Source organism: Rosa chinensis, chromosome 4 (assembly GCF_002994745.2).
Source record: "Rosa chinensis cultivar Old Blush chromosome 4, RchiOBHm-V2, whole genome shotgun sequence".
NCBI classification, from domain to species: domain Eukaryota; kingdom Viridiplantae; phylum Streptophyta; class Magnoliopsida; order Rosales; family Rosaceae; genus Rosa; species Rosa chinensis.
The window spans coordinates 3,915,087-3,939,049 of NC_037091.1; the positions used below are offsets into that span (position 1 = coordinate 3,915,087).

The following is a 23,963-nucleotide window of genomic DNA, read 5'->3' on the forward strand; positions in this document are numbered from 1 at the left end:
ATTGATGCTGTATACCAGAAGGGCAGAAGGTTATGCCTTCGCCCTATGGATTAATATTGACAGTGACCAATATGTAATCATGTCTTGCATCTAAAAATTAGATAAACTACCGTGGAGGCATTAAGACTGTAGAGTCATCAACAGAGACCGCTTTCCTCTGTTTATGAATTTTTAAATGTTCGAACTGTACGAACAGATGGAAGAGAAGAAGCACAGTCTGCGTATTCATCATAGAAGCTTAGTATATAGTGGCAATCTTCCACATGCTCTGCATGGAGTAACGATTACCACAGAGAGAAGAGTGGGAGAAAAATATGAACATGAACATATAGCTAGTATGGTAGAAAGCAATATATATATTTATATATGTATATATATGTATTGCTAATGGGGTAATAGGAGTCTTGGATTTCCTCTTTGGGTTGAGTGATTTTCCAAATACTGTATCTTACCAAACAAAAAGGCACCAAAACTCTGTTTTTTACTTTACTATTTACTAATTTGGTTTACAGAATGCATCCATAACTGCAACTTGTGATTTATAAACTAATTATACTAGTGATTAGCTTTTCAGAAGCGAAGATACTAAATTCCTATCTAAAGGTACTGCAAAACCAGTCTACCTAGCAGCTTGAAGATCCTGCAAGAACGGAGTGAACAAAATAGCTTCAGACTGATTTGAATATTAGAATATTAGGCCCCTTGAACCTCGTTTAGTTCTCTATTGGTCTCTTTACCAATTCCGGATGTATGGTGATCGATCATCATAAGAAGAAGGAACCAAGTAAAGATTATCAATGATGACTTCCTTGGACCACTGTAATTTATTATAACAGAACTGTATCAAGAAAGAAGCCTTTGGAAATTTCAGTCTGCACTGGACTGCTTTGTTGTCTGTCCTTTTCTTGTGTTAAGAATTTAAATAAGTTTCTGTGTGAGAATATTTGTTTGCTGAACATATAAACACCAATATCATGTCCTTGAAGTTACAGCTTGTACATACACTGCGTTTCTACACAGCTTCATCTCTCTCCATAGGTCTTCGCATACTGGAAATTTTGCTAACAACTCTGTTTTGGTCATTCACTGAACGCAAAAGATCTAGAATTAAGCAGAACGAAATTTTAGTCTGCCTTTGACTTTGTTGAGATCATTCTTATATGTTGCTGACAGAACTGCACATTTTCCGGGCATTGCAGATCCAAAGGAATGAAGTGCAAGGCCTTTGTAAGTGAATGTTTGATTTCCAGCTTTGTTTAGAACTGTGAACTCTACTTTTGAGCACTGATACGTTGATATGTACTACTTTGGTTAGGCATTCCGCAAACTTTGCGATACACCTAATCCAATGGAAACAAGATTTTAGATATTTTAGTGAATTCAATCTTGTATATCTAATCCCATGTCCAAAATCAACTACTTCAGTTATAGTGGTTTTGCATGTTACAGAGTTTTTGAATGTTCCCCAATATATACTTAATTAGATAGTCCAAAAGGAAAATTAATAATCTTTCCTTCCCATGAAATCCATCAACTGGGAAATAAAACAAAAGGAGATCTCAGAGACCTGTAAGAGAGAGACGAACGCATTAATCTTTACTCATAGCAGCAACTACGCAATGTTTTAAAAAGCGCGCGTCAGGCGCGCCTTAATGCTTAAAAGGCGTGAGGCGTTAGAAAAATTCCCCCTGTTTTGCAGATGAGGCGCAGAGGCGCTGAAGGCGAAGAAGAAGGCGCAAAAGGCGGAGGAAGCGCGCGTCAAGGCGTTCTGCGCGCACGCCTGAGAATTTTTTTTTTTTTTTTACAGACACCAAAACGACGTCGTTTTGGTGTTTTGTGAGTTTAGATCGCGTTTTGAACACGAGCGAAGCCCCAAATCACTCTCAGCAGCCTCCTCCCCGACTCGTCACTCTCAAGCGCAGCCAATCCCAATCCCCTACTCAAAAAGTTGATAAAATCATGAAGAGCCCATAAGTTTTTTCAAGAATTTGGTTCTAAAGGCTGCTATTTGCAGAATTGGAGCAAGAAATCAGTTCGATTTGAAGAGAGTTGGAGAGTTCCAGACTTGTAGTTCGATTTGAATTTTGAACTTTTGAAGAAAAGGAGTTTAAGGTATGATCTTGCTTTTCTCTCAACTTTCCTTGCTTTCTTCGGATGGTTTTGTGTTTCTTTGTTATGTGAAATTGGAATTGGTTTTATAGTTTTTGTGGAATTGTATGTGTTTATGACTTTATGGTAATCATCGAGGGAAAGCAGAACGAAGGAGTAGTGTTTCATGGTTTCACCTATATTACTGGATTGACTGCAATCCTGAGATTGTTCAGCTGTAATTTGTTCTTCCTTTGTCTTGTATATCGTTCTGTAAATGGAAGGGTGTCCGTCTTGTATATCATTCCTTTCCTCCTTTGTATTGTTCAGCTGTGTTTCACTAATGTTAAGAACTTAAGATATGTCACTGGAGTTTTTATTTCTCTAAGTACAGTCTCTAGAGCTCTCATCACCGATCCTATTGTAATGCATTAGATAAGTCTCATTAAAGATTGGTTCTGTTTCTTTGTGGCACTGTCCACCTGAGTTCCATTGCCCTCCACTGAAATGGGTGACCGATCCTATTGTATGCTTCAAGAGCCTTGATCCTTGGAGATGTTCATAAAAGAGTTAATGCTGATCTTAAAAAACATTAACATGGTTGTTTCCAAGGATGAAGTTGATTTCAATAATTATTGTTTTTCTTTGGTCTTTCAATTTTATATCTTTAGATTTATTATAGGTTTGGTGATTTTGTTGAATCATATGGTTTTAGTACTTGCTTATTATGAATGGATAACAATTTATAATTTTTTTTTGTTACAAAACATGTTCTATATATAAGACTAGTTCTATACGTAATACATCAAATTCCTCAAGGCGAACGCCTTTGTGAGGCTCTCCCGGCTACGCCTCAGCCTTTTAAAACATTGGCAGCAAGTCTATACCTATACAACAAAAGGAAAAATGACATTCCGATCAATCTAATCACTTGTACAACACAGTTCTGACAAAGTTAGGCTGTAGATCGAGTTCCATACTGGCAGTACAGTGCCTTGATGGTGCATTTGCCGTATGGAGTAGATTGTCTCATCTACTCCCTCATTTCAGATAGGTTTGGAACAATTTAATCTATGACCCATATGTAAATGGGAACCGGCACATAGCAAGCACCTGCAGTTACTCCAAAAATGAGCTGGAAGAGACACAAATGGATTCACAGGCTTCCTCACAACCTCAGCCTTTGGACCGAGCTGCACCAAAACAGAGATCTCATAAATATGACAAGTACTGCATCAAATAGGGAAGGATTAATAACGTGTCAACACTCGAAGGCCTCTTAACTAAAACAAATCACAAAGACGATAGAGGTATGGTAACCTTCGAAAATTACTACAAGCCCCCTAAAACGTACGCTAGATACAGTTCGAGTTAAAAGAAAACTTGGAATCCAAACCAACACAAAACCCTAACCCTTGATGGCGAAAAGAAAAGAGAGAAACATGTCATCCTCAGCAGCAGAAGCTGTAGCCAATATCGAAGAGCTCCTTACTCAGATCCTTGTGTCGCTGCCATTACGATCACTTGCTCGTTTCAAGTGCGTCTCCACGCATTGGCTCTCTCTCATCTCCGACCTCCGCACCCTCAAAAACCCCAAGATATTGGCTTTCTTCTCTAGCAAAATCCAAGACAAGTGCTTCAAGTCCATTCCTCTTGGTAACCATGAAATCTCACCTGGGTGGAATCCCTTCAAAACCCTTAACAATTCCGTCCCTGATGGATCCAAGTTGAGGATTCTTCAGTCCTGCAATGGCCTCTTTCTCTGCCATATTCCTATATTTGGAGAACAAAGGAAACATCATCCCGTATATGTTGTTAATCCAACAACCAACCAATTCCGGGCTGTTTCCTCTCCAAGGGTTGGGGAATATATGGACAGATTAGCTTTTGTACGGTATGCTTTGGCTTTTGACCCTTCCAAATCACCTCATTACAAGGTGATCTGTGTGACTAACTCGGTGCCCACCATTTATCATTATGTGGAACGGGAAGGCGAGCACCACAAAATAGACATATATTCGTCTGAGACTGAAAACTGGAAGCATCTAAATATTCCTTTCTTCCAAAGCCCCTCTGACAGGCACAGGCACTATAGTTTAAAGATGGTGGCCATGCACTTTGATCGCAGGAGCAGGGAAGGCGCCATATACTGCAACGGCGCAGTTCATTGGATAAGAGAGACAGGGGAAGCAAGATTTTCATTCTGCTTCTTACCAGGTGGTAGGTTTGAATTCGAAAGAAAGGAAACTGATGTGCTGCACTGCACTACTTTGATATAGGCCAAGAACGTCTGCTGCTCTTGTCCACTACCCCTCCTGTCCCCTTGGTTGTCAAAAACATTTCGCAGGATTCTGGTCCATGGCCCACTGAATGGCCGAGATTGGCTCAAAGATATTTTGGGGAGTCCGGTGGCCATTTGTATTTGATTGAGACTTATAAGAATTGCAAGACCCAATTTGATGTGATGGAGATGGAGAGGGACTACTCTGGCTGGTTTGTCAAGTATCATGTTGATCTTCATTCGGTATTCACAGCTCTTCCTGATCCGAATGATTTTGTCATCTTGTGCCTCTCTCAAGAGAAGGAAAAACATAAAGAGGAGGATTCTTCAGCTGATCTTTTGTTGTATATGCCAGATAAGGTCATATCTTATAATCCGAGGAATAAGACCTTCAAGGCATCTGTTGTGGAGTTGGCCAATGAAGAACTTCTTGCTATGGATGGTCGATTCTATAGGGATGAGGTTGTTATGTATCCTTACATGGAGGGTTTAGCTTGTGTGGAACGATAGAATCTATATATATATTCCATACAAATTTTAGCTGTTTGGCATCTACTCTGCTTTGTACTAGAGATCTCTTTATAGTTACAATTGTAACATTCATTCAACTTATTCGATATTTTTGCGGTTAAACAGTACAAGAAATTTAACAGTTGATTTAGATGAATCAATTAGCCAATCTATTTTAGATCTACACATCTCTGGCACCCAAAAGAAAAATTATCTTCCCACTGATGCAATGTACATTTCCCAAGAGTTATCAGAGGGCAATTCTTTGAAAGTCCTGACGAAGGCAATGAATAGCTTTCCCATTATTATGCAACTCAGCAATAAAAAGAAAAATGTGAAATGTTATACAACAAGATGGAAAAATGACATTACGGATCAATTTAGTCACTTGGACAATACAGTTCTGAGAAAGTTATGCAGTAGAGTTCCATATCGAGAGCACAATGCCTAGACATTCACTGGTCAAACTGTTATCATGAAAAAGGATGAGAATGCCAACAATCCTTTCCCAATTCAGATAGGTTTGCCCTTTGGAACAATTTGATCTTTGATCCACATGTAAATGGGAACCAGCACATAGTAAGCTTGAAAATACTAGATGGAACCAGTGTTGATAAAATACTTTTTCTCAAGAGTTTAACCAAAGAAAGTATGATACATGACACGAAGATTTGCTAACGCAGTGTAAACCTCTCCACTGAGGAAACTTCACTGCGTGGCTTTTAACGTAGCCAACACGAAAAATCAATCCAATATTAAACACTAGAGTTTACAGAATACAAGTAGTGTTGTTCACAACAAACACCTTTTCTTAGCAACAAATGCTAACTTGTTTTACAACCATTCTAACTCTAGATTCAACATTCCAGGCAATCAATCTTCAGCCTTCCTTTCACTCAATTGAATCACTGATCTTGAGAGTGAATGTGAAAGATTATGCAAAGTAACACATGAAACAATTAAAGAGGGTTTTTCGAAAACGATTTGAACAAAACAAGAAGTTCAAAGAGAAACCAATTTCAGCCGTCAAAAACCCTAAACAAAACTTTAGTTTTGAAACCTTTTTATAAGGGAGAAAAACTCCCCCTCAATCAAATCTTTTCTTGATAATTGATTAAGATAAATATAGAAAGATTTAAAACAGTTTTTGAATGTGCAATCGACACTTTCCTAACAAGGTCTCAAATTGATATGCATGTTAAAAACCATTTTAATGCATAAGGGATTATTGACTTAATACAACCGATATGCATATCAATTTAGATTTATACCAACCAATATGGAATGAATACACATTAAACTCAAGATCAGTGACTTGATTTGACTTGATCTTGTCTTCAAGAACCGATCTTGTGATCTTTCTCTTTGCTTCCTTGAAGCTCCGGTTTCCTCGTCGTAGTGGGAAATCATATGTTGAATGGTAATAGGCCAATGTACTTACAATCTCCCCCTTTGGGCATTCCTCAACATTTCAAACCTAGCAGTGTCAAGAGGCTTAGTGAACAGATCAGCAAGTTGATTTTCAGTGGGCACAAAGCTTAACTCAAGTATGTTTTGTTCAACCAAATCCCTAATAAAATGATATCGGAGATCAATGTGCTTTGTTCGAGAGTGTTGAACAGGATTCTTAGTGATGTTAATAGCACTAGTGTTGTCACAGAAAATAGACAACTTACCTTGAGATATGCCATAATCATGAAGCATTTGCTTCATCCAAAGTATTTGTGTGCAGCAACTTCCAGCGGCAACATATTCAGCTTCTGCAGTAGACAAGGATATGCAGTTTTGTTTCTTGCTATGCCAGGCAACCAGATTGTTGCCAATGAAAAAACATCCCCCTGAAGTGCTTTTCCGATCCTTTAAATTTCCTCCCCAGTCAGCATCAGAGTATCCTGCAATTTCTACATTAGTGTCGAAGGTATAGAAAAGGCCACAATTAACTGTACCTGCCACATAGCGGATTATTCTTTTGACAGCGTCCAGGTGAGATTCTTTGGGGTTTGCTTGAAATCGAGCACACACACCCACACTGTAAGAGATGTCAGGTCTGCTGGCAGTGAGATAGAGCAAACTCCCGATCATACTTCGATAGAGAGTCGGATCAACTGATTTTCCTTCATGATCTTCGCTTAACTTGGTAGTTGTACTCATGGGATTGGTCACTGTCTTCTTGGAAGCAAGACCGAATTTCTTGATCAGGTTCTCAGCGTATTTTGATTGAGAGAGAAACAAACCTGTGTCTATCTGCTTTACTTGCAGTCCAAGAAAATACGTTAGTTCACCACACATGCTCATTTCAAATTCACTTTCCATGACAGATTGAAATTCTTTGACAAGGTATTTAGAAGTGGAACCAAATACAATATCATCAACATACACTTGGGCAATGATAATGTCATTTTTGGTTCGTTTCACAAACAATGTTTTATCTATGGATCCTCTAGCATACCCTTTTCCCACAAGATGAGTGGATAGTCTCTCATACGAGGCTCGAGGAGCCTGCTTTAGCCCATACAGGGCTTTCTTGAGCCGGTAGACATGATCTAGGTTGTGTGGATCTTGGAAACCTGGAGGCTGCTCTACATAAACTTCCTCCTGAAGAAATCCATTCAGAAAGGCAGTTTTGACATCCATTTGAAACAATTTGAACCGGAGATGACAAGCAATGGATAGGAGTAATCTAACAGATTCCAACCTAGCTACAGGAGCAAATGTCTAGTCAAAGTCAAGTCCTTCGACCTGTGAATATCCCTGAGCAACTAGTCTGGCTTTATTCCTAATCACGTTTCCTTTTTCATCGCTTTTATTTCTGAAAATCCACTTAGTTCCTATAACATTGCACTTACTAGGCCTTGGTACTAAGTACCATACATCATTCCTAGTAAACTGATTCAGTTCATCTTGCATGGCGCTAATCCAGTTATCATCCAACAAGGCTGCCTTAATATTTTTTGGTTCAATAATGGACACAAAACCAAAATGAGATATAATGTTCATGCTTACCAAATTTTCGGTAATGAAACACAGTAATACATTTTCTTCACTTACCTCAGAGGGACTTACCTGAACTGCAGCCTTTCTCCTTGTCATCGGACCATCTGTTAGATTGCCGATGATATCTTGAGTGGAGTGGTCTTTTTGAACTTGCTTGAACCCTCTTCTTTGGGTGGGAGCTGGTTCAAAAATGTTGTCATGGATTTCCTCTTCCTCTTCCTCAGATGATGTTTCAGTATTCTGTGAAGGTGTGACCGAGAAGGGTGAGGTATCTGCAAATGTTACTTCCTGTTTCACACATTGATCATCAATAGAAACATTAATGGATTCCATAACAACACGAGTTCTTTTATTGTAAACCCTATATGCTCTGCTGTTCAGAGAATACCCCAAGAACACACCATCATCACTTCTAGCATCAAACTTACCAAGGTGTTCTCTATCTCGTAGAATGTAACAAGGACTGCCAAAAACATGAAAGTGTTTAACATTTGGCTTCTTACCTTTCCACAGCTCGTAAGCAGTTTGATCATTACCTGGTCTAAGGAATACTCTATTTATTGTGTAGCAAGCAGTGCTGATCGCCTCAGCCCAAAAGTTTTTGCTTAAACCTGCAGCGTGTAGTAATACTCGAGCCATGTCTAGCAGTACCCTATTTTTCCTTTCCACTATCCCATTTTGTTGAGGGGTTATTGGAGCTGAGAACTCATGTGACACACCAAGCTCATGACAGTAGTTAGAAAAAGAGGCATTTTTAAATTCAGTTCCATTATCTGATCTTATTCTCACTAAACAGTTATTAGATGATTGTTTCTCAATGATTAATTTTTGACTCAAGTTCTTAAAGGACTCAAACGTTTCAGTTTTGTCTTTCAAGAAGTTTACCCAGGTGTATCTTGAGAAATCATCTACAACTACTAGTATGTAACTCTTACCTCCAAGACTTTCAGATTGAGCTGGTCCCATGAGATCCATGTGTAATAGTTCCAATACTTGTGAGGTTGTCGCATAATTTACCATTCTGTGAGGTGCCTTAGTTTGCTTTCCAACCTTGCAGTCTCCACACATCTTGTCAGTTTTACCTTTTAAATTTGGCAAGCCTCGGACACATTGTTTGGAAGATAATTTCAGCAAGTCCTGATAGTTGATATGTCCCATCTTTCTGTGCCAAAGTTCAAAGGTTTCCTCTGTGGATTTAACAGACAAACAAGACTGCAAACTAGAAGATTCATTTGCTTGAATATGATAACAGTTATCAACAGATCTCATACCTCCCATAATACCTTCACCTTTCTGATTTAGGACCAAACATCTCTGTTTGTTAAACCACACATCTTCATAGTCATCAGCCAAATGGCTGACGCTAATCAGATTTGCAGTTAATCCTTCAACAAATAACACATTTTTAAGGTTAGGTATACCTGGAGTGTTTACTGTACCTCGAGCTAGAATGTTAGCTTTCCTCCCATCTCCAAACGTGACTGATCCAGAGGTATTTTCATCCTCAAATGAAGTAAACCAGGTTTTGTCTCCAGTCATGTGTCTAGAACAACCACTGTCAACATACCAAAAATCTCGTCGTTTGTCAGCAAATGCAGTTAAAGCTACGAAACAAGTTGCCTCAATGTGAGAGCGTTGATGAATTTTGCTAGCACAAACAAAAAGACATGTATCATCAGTTTCACCAACAGGGGACCAATGATTTTTGCTTTTAATTTTTCTGGTCCAGACATCTTTTCTTCTTTCAGTTTGAGGATTCTTTTGAGAAACAATTTCAGTTAATTTGTTAATGAGTTCCTTTTGTTCTTTAAGCTCAACCTGTAAGGTTTCAACAGTACATTTTTCTTGAGAAAATTGTAAGTTTAAAAACCGTTCATTACATCTAGGTCTGATATGGCCAATCTTACCACAGTGATGACAAGTAGGAACAAAGGTTCTAGGGTTTGCGTACCTGTGTTGACCAGTGGGGGATTCTTGGTCAAGTTTTACCTGATGATGTTGGTTTGAATTACCTTCCCTTACACTTTTGACATGATCATCAAGGGAGACATCTATCTGCTCTACAGATGGTTTTGAGGCTCGTACGAATTTGGTGCTTTTGGAATCTTCTCCAGTGTATCCTAGCCCACATGTATCATGAGGAGCTTTTCCTGATCCAAGTAACTTGGACATGGAAGTGGAGCTGATATCAAACTTCATGAATCTTTCTTGAGTTAATTTTAACTCATGTTGTAGAGACTCATTTTTCGCTAACAGTTCCAAGTTCAGGGCTCTTTGTCCTTTAACATCCAGTTCTAGAAGTTTGATCTTGTTGAGATACTCATTCTTTTCAGTCTTCCACGTCAGTATCTTTTGGTCACCTTGTTGATCTGCCGATTCACTCACGAGTTTGCTTTTCTCCAGTTTCCATGCAGATTGTGAGGATTCGAATAGTTTCTCCACCTTTTCTTTTTCAGTCCTCAGGAAATCTACTTCTTTTTCCAAGCTCAAGTTTCTAATCAGAGTGGCCTTTGAAGCTTTGTAGAGTTGTTTGCAGCGAACATTTGTTTCATCATCATCAGAGAAATACTCATCACTTTCAGAATCAGGCAACAATGATGAGACAAGAGCCACATTTTCAATTTCTTGAGATTCATCATCACTCCAAGTTGAAAGGAGTGACTTGTTGTTGCTGTTTCCAAGCTTCCTATTTCCACAGTCAGTAGAAATGTGACCGAAACCACCACATTCATAGCATTTTGGTTTCCCTGAGTGATTTCCTTTGAAGTTTCCTCTTCCATTCTTACTATTGTAGTCACTGTTGTTACCACTGCCAATATAGTTATTCCTTCTGGGAGCATTCGTGTTTTTAGAGGAGTTCTTGCTTTTGAGAAATTTTTTGAATTCCTTCGTCAGTAGAGCAAGATCTAGTGATCCTTCTTCCTCTTCAATTTCTTTCACTGCTTTGAAGGCTACGCCCTTGTTTTTCTTCTCAGGTTTTAACCTCATCTCATAGGTTTTCAAATTTCCGATGAGCTCATCAAGTGGATACTCATCTATATCAAAAGAGTCCTCTATGCTCGTAACCTTTGAGTGAAATTTTTCCGGCAGAGCCCTGAGTATCTTTTTGACTATTTTATCTTCATCAAAAGGTGCTCCTAGACTGCGACACTGACCGGAGATTTTAAGAATTCTACCATGGAAGTCATCCACGGTTTCATCATCTGCCATAGTCATGGTTTCGAATTCAAAAATCAGTGCTTGCAGTTTCTGTGCACGTACCTTTTTATTTCCTTCGTATGTAATCTGTAGGAGATCCCATGCCTGCTTGGCAGTCTCACAATGACTTATCCTCAGTTTTTCCCGCTCCGATAGGGCCGTGAAGATGCTGTTCTTCGCTTTGAAATCTGCTTGCAAGTTACGAACTTCTTCCTCAGTCCAGTCCTTCCTTGGTTTGGGAGTGGTAGTGGAAGCGCCTTCTTCTTTTGCTTTTGTCATAGGTACACTCCAGCCATTTTCTACGATGTTCCACACGTGTTCATCTTGAGCATAGAGGTATGATTTCATGTAAATCTTCCATTGAGTGTATTTTTCACATCCACCCTCGAACCAGGGAGGACTATTTATAGATCCCCCAGCAGCCCTATCACGTGAATGTTCCATCTTTCCTGGGATCTCTAGAAGGTTCTAGAACCCGCTCTGATGCCAATTGAAAATACTAGATGGAACCAGTGTTGATAAAATACTTTTTCTCAAGAGTTTAACCAAAGAAAGTATGATACATGACACGAAGATTTGCTAACGCAGTGTAAACCTCTCCACTGAGGAAACTTCACTGCGTGGCTTTTAACGTAGCCAACACGAAAAATCAATCCAATATTAAACACTAGAGTTTACAGAATACAAGTAGTGTTGTTCACAACAAACACCTTTTCTTAGCAACAAATGCTAACTTGTTTTACAACCATTCTAACTCTAGATTCAACATTCCAGGCAATCAATCTTCAGCCTTCCTTTCACTCAATTGAATCACTGATCTTGAGAGTGAATGTGAAAGATTATGCAAAGTAACACATGAAACAATTAAAGAGGGTTTTTCGAAAACGATTTGAACAAAACAAGAAGTTCAAAGAGAAACCAATTTCAGCCGTCAAAAACCCTAAACAAAACTTTAGTTTTGAAACCTTTTTATAAGGGAGAAAAACTCCCCCTCAATCAAATCTTTTCTTGATAATTGATTAAGATAAATATAGAAAGATTTAAAACAGTTTTTGAATGTGCAATCGACACTTTCCTAACAAGGTCTCAAATTGATATGCATGTTAAAAACCATTTTAATGCATAAGGGATTATTGACTTAATACAACCGATATGCATATCAATTTAGATTTATACCAACCAATATGGAATGAATACACATTAAACTCAAGATCAGTGACTTGATTTGACTTGATCTTGTCTTCAAGAACCGATCTTGTGATCTTTCTCTTTGCTTCCTTGAAGCTCCGGTTTCCTCGTCGTAGTGGGAAATCATATGTTGAATGGTAATAGGCCAATGTACTTACAAAGCTCCTGCAGTTGCTCCAAGAATTAGCCGGAAAAGAAACACAAATGGATTGACGGGCTTCCTCACATCCTCAACCTTTGGACCAAGCTGCACCAAAACAGATATCACATAAATACGATAAGTGAATGCATCAAAGGGCAGGGAATATAAGCCTTCTCAGTAAACCTAGTGCTTAATCCTCTAGGTACAATGTGTAAACACTTGTAGCCTAAACGGGCATCTTCTGATTCAAAGGTCATTAACTGTAACTACTTCACATTAAAGCGGTGTTTTAACCTGCTCCTGGACTAAATACTTGAATCAAACCTCAAATCTTAGGTTGTATTTACTGTTTAGTGGGATTGCTGCGTTCTATTTTCTGTTTTTGTTTTTAAAATGAACCACATCGATCACTGTCACAGTCGCACCAACACCATCACAACTCCTCTTTGCCACTACTGCAAGTCCACAATCACTAGCATGACCACCACCATGGTCGGCATTCCACCAAATATGGTCGCCACTTCCTGTATTACCATTGCACCAATATGGTCACCACTGCCATTGTTACAATGACATACACTGCCACTCACTGCTAGTACCAGAATCAACTGCCATAATCTCCACCACCACACAACACTCCTACCAACAAGTTCGACTTCTGTCAAAGTTTCTAAGAATGAAATGTGACAACCACTACTTTTGCAGGCTTTTATAGAACTAAAAATTTATCTGAAATTTTCTCAAAAGGAGAGTATTCCAAGCTGAACTCTAGAGTAATAAATCACAGAGCTGGTCAACTAAGTCATGTTACCTTCTTCTCTCAAGGCATAATGATGCAAGTACTAGCTCAACAAATGGAATGTTGCTGCCTCCTAATCAAAATATTTTACGAGGATAATAACAAGCAAGCCTCTAATTATAAGTTATTGCAAGATGCTGCTCTGGATGTGGTATGTTTATCAAACACTATACCGGTGAAACTGATGCCATAGAAGAGCTTTCCTTTTCTAATCTGAGAAAAGAGCTTACTTTAACTTTTTACCTCTTTAAGGGATAAAGAATAATGTACCTCGAGAGGGGAATCCCCACTTAAGGGCTTCACACCTGTCACAGAGCAACCCATAATCAGGCCATGCCGGCGAACTCCACGGTACCACTTTGGACCAATTCTTTTTAGTTTAATATCTTTGAAACCTGCCTTTTGGAACCACTCAATGTATTCTTCCTCTGTTGGGAAGAGCATCCACACGTCTGCGAAAAAACGAGACAGCCAGAAGGTTGGGTACACAGGGCCTATAAGACAGGCTTTTCCTCCTATTTTTAGTACCCTGTATGCTTCCTTGATTCCACGCTGTGGATCCGGCCAGTACTCTATACTGAGAACAAAATCATAAGATTGCATAAGACATACAGCACCAACATTCTTGTATAAACAATCTATCTTGTATAGTATTACAACATGCTTTGTAGTGGAAAGCCCTAAAAAGCCCAACAATCTGAAAGCATAATACTCTTCAATTAATTTTCTCTTAAAGTTAAATTTGCTATAACAACTGCTTTCAATTTCTTTCATCCACCTCAATGATAAATCTGAAATAACGAAAGCAACATCATTACAGGAATGAATATCAAAATAAGATCAGATTCCATTTTTATATCACAAATTTCAATCCTCACTTGCACTTCCTTTTGAATGGCACTACATTACAGCAAAGCAACAGCAGCATAGATGTTACCTTCCAGCAGAGACATATCTATCCGCATAATCAGTTGGGAATGGCAGATCCTCGGCATCACCTTCGATAATCTTGCACTCTTTCAAGGGCTCCTTCTCCTTAGCCTTGGCAAGCTGGTGCGGTGATTGGTCAAGAATTGTAACATTTTTGGCATCCACATGCTTCACAATCCCCAGTGTTGTGAACCCAGTTCCACCTCCAACATCTACCACTGTCATATTCCTGTCATAAAGATCAGCCGGCTCGAGAGCATCGTCTCTCATATCCTCAGTCCAATGCCCAGGGTTTATCACATGATCATAGACTACAGATAAAAACCTATAGAACCAAAATGCTTCTTGCTTGTGCTGTATAAACCTCGGCTGAGAAGCAGGCCTTGAGGATGAGACACTGCATATGGGTCCCAAAGTTCTAGCCCTGGAATTCCTTCCATAACTAACTGAAACCTTTTTGGGGAAAGACCCATATTGAAAATTTCCCCCGAAACCTAACCCAGTTGGTGCTATGCCAGAAGTGAGTTTCATATTTTGAGCTCCATAGAGCATTGAAATAGCCATGGTATGATAAAAGGAAACAAAACCCACAAAATTAAAATGCTAATTTACACTTTTTATCTCACTGATTACTCCAAACTAAAATCAAAGAAATGTATCAGATAACATGGGGATTAAGAATCAGAGTGAAGTGAGCATAGAAGCAACAACCATGGGGATTCATACTGAAACCACCATACTCAAAATCAAATAAGGAAAGGATTACCAAACAGAACCGGCTTACCGATGATTGTTCTACAGTGGGAGATAGGAAGACATAGTATTGGTAGCCACCACGTGCTGTGGGTCAGTGCTGTAGTAGCTGCCAGAGACCTTAAACGTACCGTTTTGGACATTCATGTAAGACAAGGCCGGTGCTTTTATTATTTGTGTCTTCTTCTGAGTTCAGATTGGCTATTACCCTTGGGGAATCAAACTGAAGAGCTTGGAGAATACCAAATGCTCTCTCCACATCTTTTCTGTATGCTTCCTGCATCCTTGTGAAATGTTGTGTCTGCGGCGACCTCGGGTTTCGGATTGCTTGTACAAAGGAACCCCACTTAGGGTATATGCCATCAACTAGGTAATAACATTGACGATAATGCCTATTATGTACCTGGTAGTTCACTTCAGGGGTTTCACCGGTGCATACGTCATTGAACAACGGTGAACATCCAAGGACGTTAATATCATTCAGGGAACCTGGAAGTCCGAAGAAGGCATGCCAAATCCAAGTATCGTAGGAGGCCACCGCCTCTAAGATGATTGTGGGCTTCCCCTTGTAGCCAGTATACTGCCCTGCCCATCCGGTGGGACAATTTTTCCATTGCCAATGCATACAATCAAGGCTACCGATCATCCCCGGGAATCCCCGTTCTGCAGCTTTGTCAAGCAGCCGTCGCAAATCTGCCGGTGTTGGTCGGCGGAGGTAAGTCTCATGGTACACATTCCAGATTGCTTTTGTGAAGTGCTCAAAAATCTCAATGGCAGTGGACTTCGCAATATCTAGGTAATCATCGCAGAAATCAGCTGTGATGCCATACGCGAGCATTCTCATGGCGCATGTCAGCTTTTGTTCAGTGGATAAGCTGAGTCTCCCACAAGCATCTCTTGTTTGAACAAAATATGGGTCGTAGTTGGCCACGTCGCGCATCATCTTGTCAAAGACCCAAGGTTGCATTCTATATCGCCTGCGAAAAATGTTTGGTTCATACCTGCACGGATCCGTGAAGTATTGAGCTTTGAGTCGAAGATCCATCAGCTCTCGATCCCTGGCCTTATAGGTACGACCTTCTGAAGAACCACCCCATTGTGAATCCTCATCTTCCAGATTTTGGATTTGCAAGGCAGCGGCAGACATCATCAAGTTTCGTCGACGGCTTCTCGTGACGGCCTCTTCTTGATCTTTCTGCAACCATTTCGTCAAACGATTCATTGCAGAAATGGTTTGACAAAATCAAAACGGAAAAGAAAGAAAGATTTGTGTGATTTGGATATGAGAAGTGTTTGTGAATTTGTGAGAGATGAGGATGATAATGACCCCATATTTATGGACGGATTGAGTTCATTTCATTAGATAAGATATGACACGTGGCGGACAAAGACTCGACCGTAATTTGGACAGCCAATTAGAGATTGACACGTGGCGCTGATATCACATCGAAATTCGGCTGTTTGGCATATATGCCGACACAAAACATCAAAATATCTTCTAAATAGTTACATTTTTTGTCGTATGTGCCGACACTTTTGTCGTATATGCCGACACAAAAAAAAATTTTAAAACTTTTTTTAAATTCATTAAATAAATTATCATAATTTTTAAATATTATGATAAAATGTTAAATTATTTTTTTACCTTATTTAATTAAATTAACATATTTTTAATATAATATTCATCAAAATTATACTCATATTATATTTTAGTCAAGAATAGTGAAAATAGCACCCCCCATGGTTGGAGATGAGAATTCAGTCCTATATGAATAGTGCAACAAGGGGGTGCTAAAATGAGAATAGCACCCCCAAATGAATCCCATGGTTGGAGTTGCCCTAAGCTTCTATTTGGTTTTGTCTTGCAAGAAAAATGTCAAAGTTGCATGCAACTACTTCAGAGACGGTTATTTACAACGTTTGGAAAACCTCAATGCACTCTTTTATTGAATGGTCAATAATGAAGAGGGGAGAAATTTTGTTCAGAGATTAAAGGCACACATGGACAAAGCAAAAACCTGCAAATACTAAAGCCTAGAAAAAATACTGCTTATACTATATACTGCACTCACATTATTCAGATACGGGGATCAAACTATGACTGTGTATTTATAGATTCCCTTTGCAGTTTGCGCAGATCATGATTTATGACATCTCTCAGGCCACCTCTGATTGTCTCTTCAATAGAAGCTCTGAGGGCAACTCCAATGGACCGTCTGATGACATGTCCGATGGAATTTCTGAAGGTATCTCCGATGAAGTCTCTGAAGGTATCTCAGATGAAGTCTCTGGAGGCATCTCTGATGAAGTCTCTGAAAGCATCTCTGATGAAGGCATCTCGGATGAAGTCTCTGAAGACATCTGCGATGCAATCTCTGATGGCTTTCGAACTTCCCTGAGCTGAACTGAGTTTTCAAAGCAGTGATAGAAACCGAAGTGAGGGAATCTCTCATACCACGTGTCTTCCTGCTGATGTGTATCCCAGTGATCACCGCTGCTGCTCTTCCCATACTTGTGAATCCACCCTGAACCATTGTGGCCCTCGCCCCATGTTTTGTTCCACCGTTCTCCATACTTGCCTTCCCACCATGTTTCACCCTGCTTCACACCATGGCCATTTGGATCAAAATGTTCATCCCATTTGTCACCCCATTTTGACCAACCATCTCCCTCGCAGCGTTCAGCCCATTTGTCAGTGTATTTATTACTCCCACCATGTCCATCATACGTTTCACCCCACCTGCAACAGAAGGAAACAAACTGAATACTTCGAAAAAAGAACAGAAGTTTTGCAGAACATATGTTCAATAAGGGCAAGAGTAGGTTCATCAACACATGCACAAGTATTAGTACGTGCAAAGCAACTGCCAAGTGAAGATGTTTGGATCGCTTGTAATACAAATTAAGTTAATATTTGGTACCTTTCATGCCAAATGTGAGCATGACCAACATCAACTGGTGTGTTTGGATCAATTGTACACCACTTATGAGCCCATTTCTCTGCTTGGCCTGAAGCATCATAATGCTCCCACCATTTCTCTTGCCATTCATCACCTCTACCATTCTTTCCCCACTTGTCTGCAGATTTCTCCATATGCACAAGCCCACAATTCTGCAACCGAATCAAAACTTGCAATTCAGTTTGTCTTGCAATATATGGAATAAATGTAAATAATCATATGATAATTAATAGTTAATGCCTATAGAAGTGCAGGCAAATAAAGGGCCAAGGTTGAACCAGATTGAAGAAAAAGCACATACATGGAGATTTTTGGCTACCAGTAGGTGCAGGGATGCTAGACATCATCCCAGAATTAGGTAAGGGTGAGGCGTTTGAATATAAATCACATTTCAATTAAGCCCAGTACAGTTTGTGTCTAAATCCTACTGGAAAGAATGGTTCGCAAATGTCAAATTAATAAACTCTAGTGGCAATCTCTGGGAACAGGTACGATGAGACGAACAACAGAAGTCAATGAAAGAAGGAATGAGAAAGTCACTGAATATCAACCTTCGTTGTCAATAATAGTTCTAACGAGCAGATGTTAAGAAGTCAAGGGCTACAAATAAGCTGAAAATGGCTATATATCTCTTTTTATGACAATTCTGTTGGTGAAACATAGGATTACATTTTAGGGCGTTTTCACTTTTACAGAAAATGAGATTGCAAAGAGAAAAAAAGAACAGCATATATGATGAATCTGACCTACCACTATATAAAAAGTCCAAAGTTTTATCAAAGCCTTTGAGAGAGAATCTAGGAATGCAATCACTATAACCCAGTTATTGCTCATGACCCAAAAACAAAGGCTAATGAAATGAATACATATATATCAAGGAAATTAAAAAAGCATAAAGCATTATTGGCAGCTTTAGAAGCAGTCCTTGATGGGATCAAAAAGAAAGAGAACAAATAGTGAAGCACAATAACCTGCCACATAGCTTCTTTCCAATGTTCACGCCAAACATTTCCGTATGCGTCACGTCCCGATTTTTCTGAACCAAGCTCCTTGTGGCCTAACTCATCTGCAGCCTCCCAGTACTTATCTTGCCACTCAGTAACTTGGTCGGCACTGACACCTCTGATCATTGTCCACCTGCACGTCACGCCATCCGGCCTTTGCTCAACTCCAGATTCCTTCCACCACCTAGCTCCATCCGTATACACACCAGATAATGACTCCTGATCCGCCTAATCAAGAGCACGAGCAGCTTCTGCTGCATGTACTGAAAACTCATGTCCAAGTTCATGTTCCTCTTTTGTGGAAGTGGACTCAGCGACATCCCACTTTCTTGACCTCCTTCAGTGATTGCAAAGGGGGAAGAGGAATTTCAGACAGAATACTCTGAAGGGGAATTGAGAGAACATCCAAGGATCGCTCTTTCTCCTTCACTGGCAAACTCAAGTTTGGATTTGCTGAAGGCTTTTTCGCTGCCTGCAAGTCAATTATATCATCTGAACTATCACTACTCGGCGGGGTCCAGGACCAAAAGTCTGGACCTGGAGTCCAAGTTCCTGAACTTTCTTCTGACTGAGGCACAGATATACTCCCATCCTGCATTCCTATCAAAACTAAAACAGTTCAACATGCAATTCAAAGAAAATGCTCGAATCACTAACAAACAACTGAAGAAGAAAGAGAGCAGATATGCAACTGAAATGAATCACTTTACAGAAGTTCACCGAAACACTATAGTAACAATTTGCAAGTACCAATCTTTATTTTCTATTGTTAGTGGAGAGATATGGCAAGTTACCAAACATGGAAAATAAACCATCCAATTCTACCAAAGAGGGAGATGACTCATTTTCAAAAGCTTTTATAAGACTGAAAATTTTCCGGTCAAAGAAAGTCAACAGTGAACAAGTTAAGCACAAATTCAATAGATCAAACAAAAAGTTCAGAGGTTGATACTTAATCCATTTCAATAGCTCTAAGTTTCAGACTTTCTTTTTTTTTTTGATTAAATCAAAGTTTCAGAATTTGATGCATGCAATCAACATAAATCAAATAAAGCCAAAACTTTACACTATAAAAATCCATGAGCATCAAATAGACCAGAAATTTAAACTCCAAACTCCAATCTTAAGAACTATAACACACAATTTATCAGTACTTCAAATTTTTCCAAATTCAAAGCAAGACAAACTTGAAACCTTTACCTTCATCAGGAGCCTCAATTGCTCCACTCAAATCCGGCTCAGTCCTCACTCCACCCAAATCCGGTTCAGTCCTCACTCCACCCGAACCCGGCTCACTGGAACGGGACTCCTTCTTCAAGCCGCTCTCTTTCAAAAGCGCGCGAGCCGCCGCGATCGCCGCCGCCGCCCTATCGACGACCTGCATTCGCTGAATCCGATCCCTCTCCTCCTTCGGAACCTCCAGAATCCTCTCGAACTCCTGGCTCTTATGCTCCAGATTCTCCTCAATGCTCTCGCCGGCGCCGGCGACTTCGTTGTCCGCCGGAGCTGAATTCTCGACGATTTTCTGGAACTTGACGGCTTTCTTCTAGTTCTCCATCGCCTTCTTCCACATTCCGAGGTACGAGTCTCCGCCGCCATCCGGAGACGCCGCCCTGACCTTCAAGCTAACTCCTCTGTTTCCGGCCAACGGCGCGGTTCGCGCCTGCTCGAGAGGGATCGGGCATCGGTGTCTGTGCCTGTGTAAGGAGAACTGGGAGGCGCGTGGAGTACAGGCGCCGAGATAAGACGACGCCATTATTGTGGGGGAGAGTTTTTTTTATCAGTGGAGGGTGAAGAGTGGAAGGATTTGAATTTGCTCACCATGGGGTTAATGGTGGTGATACCACCATCCAATTAAAATCTGCCATGTATGTTAGCTCATAACCATAAATTAACTATGGTTAACTCTTAATAATATAAAATTAATTTTCAGATTATTCATTAAATAAACACACACTAAACCTTTTTGTCTTCTACTTGCTCTGACTTTTCTTTTTCTTCTACCAACGTCTTCTACCATCATCTTCTTTATTTCTTTTTCCTCCGGTCTACTCCCGTTTATGCCTACATCTTCTTGATTTACTTTTTTGGTTTTTCTACAAAAAGCCTCACAAGACTAACATAAAAACAACATTTGTTCTTTTCAATTATTATTCATCAAAAATGATAACTTGCCAGATCAAAATGAAATAGGTAGCTTGATAAATGAAATTAAGAAAACATCCAAGTTGAATGTACATTTCACTTCTACATAAATTCTTCTATCACTTTAATAGTTTGATAGAAGCAATAGACAGACTACTAATAAAAAAAAACAGACCAGCTACTCATAAAATGGCTTCAAAACTTCTTTTCTTTTCAATTCTAGCTAGCTGCAATATTGGTGCTTAAGATGTCAATGGATCTGGAAAATTCAGTTGGTGAGCTGGTCCTTGAGGTCTTGGTTGGATAATAGCCTATCAATTTTTTTCCATAAGTAATAGTTATTATTTAGATAAACAAATCTAAAAAAATAAAATAATAAATACATACAACAGAGCAAACCTGTGAATACATAAGTGAATTGTGATGCCCCAGAAATTCGTATTTATTTTCCGAGGATTTTCCGGAATCTAAATTGTGATTTTTGGACGTTTCGTGGCTCGTGGATGGAGCGGAAGTGTTTCGGGCGAATAATTATTTGAAAAGTATGGTTTTAGGGGGTTGCCAAAGGTTGACTTTTTATACGTTGGGATTCTCCGAAAACTTCCTTCACGAAAGTTGTAGAGCGCGTCGTTACGAGTTCGTGGACATGCGGAACGCGTAAATCGGAGTTCGTATGAGGAAGTTATGACTATCGGAAGAAGTTTCCGTTTTAGTATATAAAGGGAAAATGAGATTTTTTTTCATTATTTCCTTTTCCGGAAACTTTTTAATTTTCTCTCTCTTTTCTCTCTCGTCCGCGCCCTCAGTATCGAAGAAAACCGCCTGACCCGACCCGAACCCGGCCGATCCGACCCGACTTTTCCGGCCAACTGCGGCGGTCTCCGGCCGTGAAACTTGGCCAGCAGGGTCGCCTCCTCCGTCCGGTCGTCTCTGTGGTGCTCTCTAGCGCCGATTCATCTCCACGGCAGCGCTGCAAGGCGGTGCAGCCTTGTGTTTTCGGACCCGGCCGGAAAACACAACTCCGGCGACCTCACGGCTTCGATTTTCTTGGGTTGAGTTCAGAACAAGCTCGCCGATCGATCCTTGGTGGTTGTTTGGATCGATTCACGTGAAACTTCGATCAACTCGGATTGGATCACTGTTCACGGCTTGTGAGGTAGTTTTCGATCCCTTAGGCTTGTTTTCTGACTTCGATCCAGTTATGAGAATTCACAAGCATGCTTAGATGAAGCTTTTTGATGTTGGGAGTTTTGTGAAATAATGAGTTTTTGGCCGGCGGCGGTGCACCACCGTCTGTGGCGGTGTTCCGGCCACTTAAGGAACTGTTTTTGGTATTATATATGTTCTACTCGTTGATACGAGCGTTTCGATATATAATATGCAAATTTTGGAGTTCGTATGGAATTGTTAGGATTTTTACCGTTTCATATCGGTGAATTTATTCGATCCGTGAGGATTTGAGCGTCCGATCGACTTGTGGTTTGGTCACATCGATCGTGGGCGTATTCCGGAGACTTTGGGAGGTCTCGGATGTGGTTTTGCCTCGATTGGCGCCACTTTGGGGATTTTAGTTCAAAACAAGGGTTTCGGACTTAAATCGTTTGTGAATTGTTACTGATTTGAGATCATTGGTGAATAGGTGCTTCTAAAAGGTGAATTGGACGAGTTGTTGGTGATAGTGTTAGTTCGGTTCTGTATTGAAGACGCAGCGGGATTCAGAGGTGAGTAATCTCACGAAGTTCATTTCACGAACGGGAATACCCTTATTATTTTGAGAGTTATTTAGTTAACTGCAAACTATAGATGGTATTAGTGGCACTTTTGAGTAGATGATTACGTGTGTATATATGTATATTATGGGATGTATATATATACATACGTATTCATGTATTAGTAGATATATGTTTTGGGTGGTTTGTGGATTTATGAAAACAATATGCATGAAATGATGCTTTTTATTGTTTTGGGGTGTGGCTTTTGGAAAACAAATGATTTGTGGAAATGATTGATTTCGATTTGTTTTGAAAAGCGTTGAGATTTGAGAAAAGTGTTGCGATTTGGGTATGAAAACAATGGGCATGAATTGATGCTTTTTATTGTTTTGTGTTATGGCTTTTTCGGAAAACAATAATTATGGAAATGTTGATTTCGATTGTTTTCAAAAGCGTTGTGATTTGTGTAACATTTTGGGTCCAATGCGACTCCTTTAATGTTTTGCTCCAAGGGACATTGCGGCCCGAGGATCGAAGGTCTAAGACCTTGGGTAGAATACCAGGTGACCACGTCTTTGGCCGGACGAGTGGTTACGTTTTTCAGTTAGAGCTCTAATCTGTCTGCCATATAGGTAATTCATGGGGTAACGGGAATTGGTTATTTACAACTCATGACATTACGTATTTTTAGGGAACAAGGTGTGAGTTGCTTCCTTATTAATGGTTTTTAAGGGGACAAGGTGCAAGTTGATTTCCTTATTAACGATTTGATAGAAATCAAGGTGTGAGTTGCTTTCTATGGTACGCTTATGGTACAACTGATAGAATTCAAGGTGTGAGTTGTTTTCTATGTTTTATTGATAGAATTCAAGGTGTGAGTTGTTTTCTATGTTTTATTGATAGAAATCAAGGTGTGAGTTGCTTTCTATGTTTTATTGATAGAATTCAAGGTGTGAGTTGTTTTCTATGTTTTAACTGATAGAATTCAAGGTGTGAGTTGTTTTCTATGTTTTAACTGATAGAATTCAAGGTGTGAGTTGTTTTCTATGTTTTATTGATAGAATTCAAGGTGTGAGTTGTTTTCTATGTTTTATTGATAGAAATCAAGGTGTGAGTTGCTTTCTATGTTTTATTGATAGAATTCAAGGTGTGAGTTGCTTTCTATGTTTTATTGATAGAAATCAAGTGTGGGTTGTTTTCTATGTTTCGTTTTAAAAGGAAACAAGGTGTGAGTTGCTTTCTTTTATTTCGATTTGAAA

General features: G+C 39.7%; 4 protein-coding genes and 1 pseudogene across 4 annotated transcripts; 1 reads left to right on the top strand and 4 right to left on the bottom strand.

Moving 5' to 3' along the window:
* The first annotated feature begins 3,506 nt into the window (after positions 1 to 3,506).
* LOC112198643 (F-box protein At5g07610) lies at positions 3,507 to 4,879 on the top strand. The gene is made up of 2 exons (XM_024339781.1): positions 3,507 to 4,308; positions 4,368 to 4,879. The coding sequence occupies exons 1-2, from the start codon at positions 3,507 to 3,509 to the stop codon at positions 4,877 to 4,879; spliced, it is 1,314 nt and encodes a 437-aa protein (XP_024195549.1).
* Positions 4,880 to 6,588: 1,709 nt separating this feature from the next.
* LOC112198644 lies at positions 6,589 to 11,515 on the bottom strand. Its single transcript, XM_024339782.1, has 5 exons — positions 9,825 to 11,515; positions 7,943 to 9,521; positions 7,241 to 7,474; positions 6,826 to 7,123; positions 6,589 to 6,674 (listed from the first exon to the last, which is right to left on the bottom strand). Exons 1-5 carry the CDS (start codon positions 11,513 to 11,515, stop codon positions 6,589 to 6,591), a joined length of 3,888 nt encoding a protein of 1,295 aa, XP_024195550.1.
* A 612-nt stretch (positions 11,516 to 12,127) lies between these two features.
* Positions 12,128 to 14,934, bottom strand: LOC112200119 (2-methyl-6-phytyl-1,4-hydroquinone methyltransferase, chloroplastic). The gene is made up of 3 exons (XM_024341134.2): positions 14,138 to 14,934; positions 13,471 to 13,777; positions 12,128 to 12,506 (listed from the first exon to the last, which is right to left on the bottom strand). Exons 1-3 carry the CDS (start codon positions 14,692 to 14,694, stop codon positions 12,414 to 12,416), a joined length of 957 nt encoding a protein of 318 aa, XP_024196902.1. The 5' UTR covers positions 14,695 to 14,934; the 3' UTR covers positions 12,128 to 12,413.
* A 70-nt stretch (positions 14,935 to 15,004) lies between these two features.
* Positions 15,005 to 16,030, bottom strand: LOC112198645. The gene has a single exon (XM_024339783.1). The coding sequence runs from the start codon at positions 16,028 to 16,030 to the stop codon at positions 15,005 to 15,007; it is 1,026 nt and encodes a 341-aa protein (XP_024195551.1).
* Positions 16,031 to 16,793: 763 nt separating this feature from the next.
* Positions 16,794 to 20,640, bottom strand: LOC112200395 (annotated as a pseudogene).
* Between the last annotated feature and the right edge of the window lie 3,323 nt (positions 20,641 to 23,963).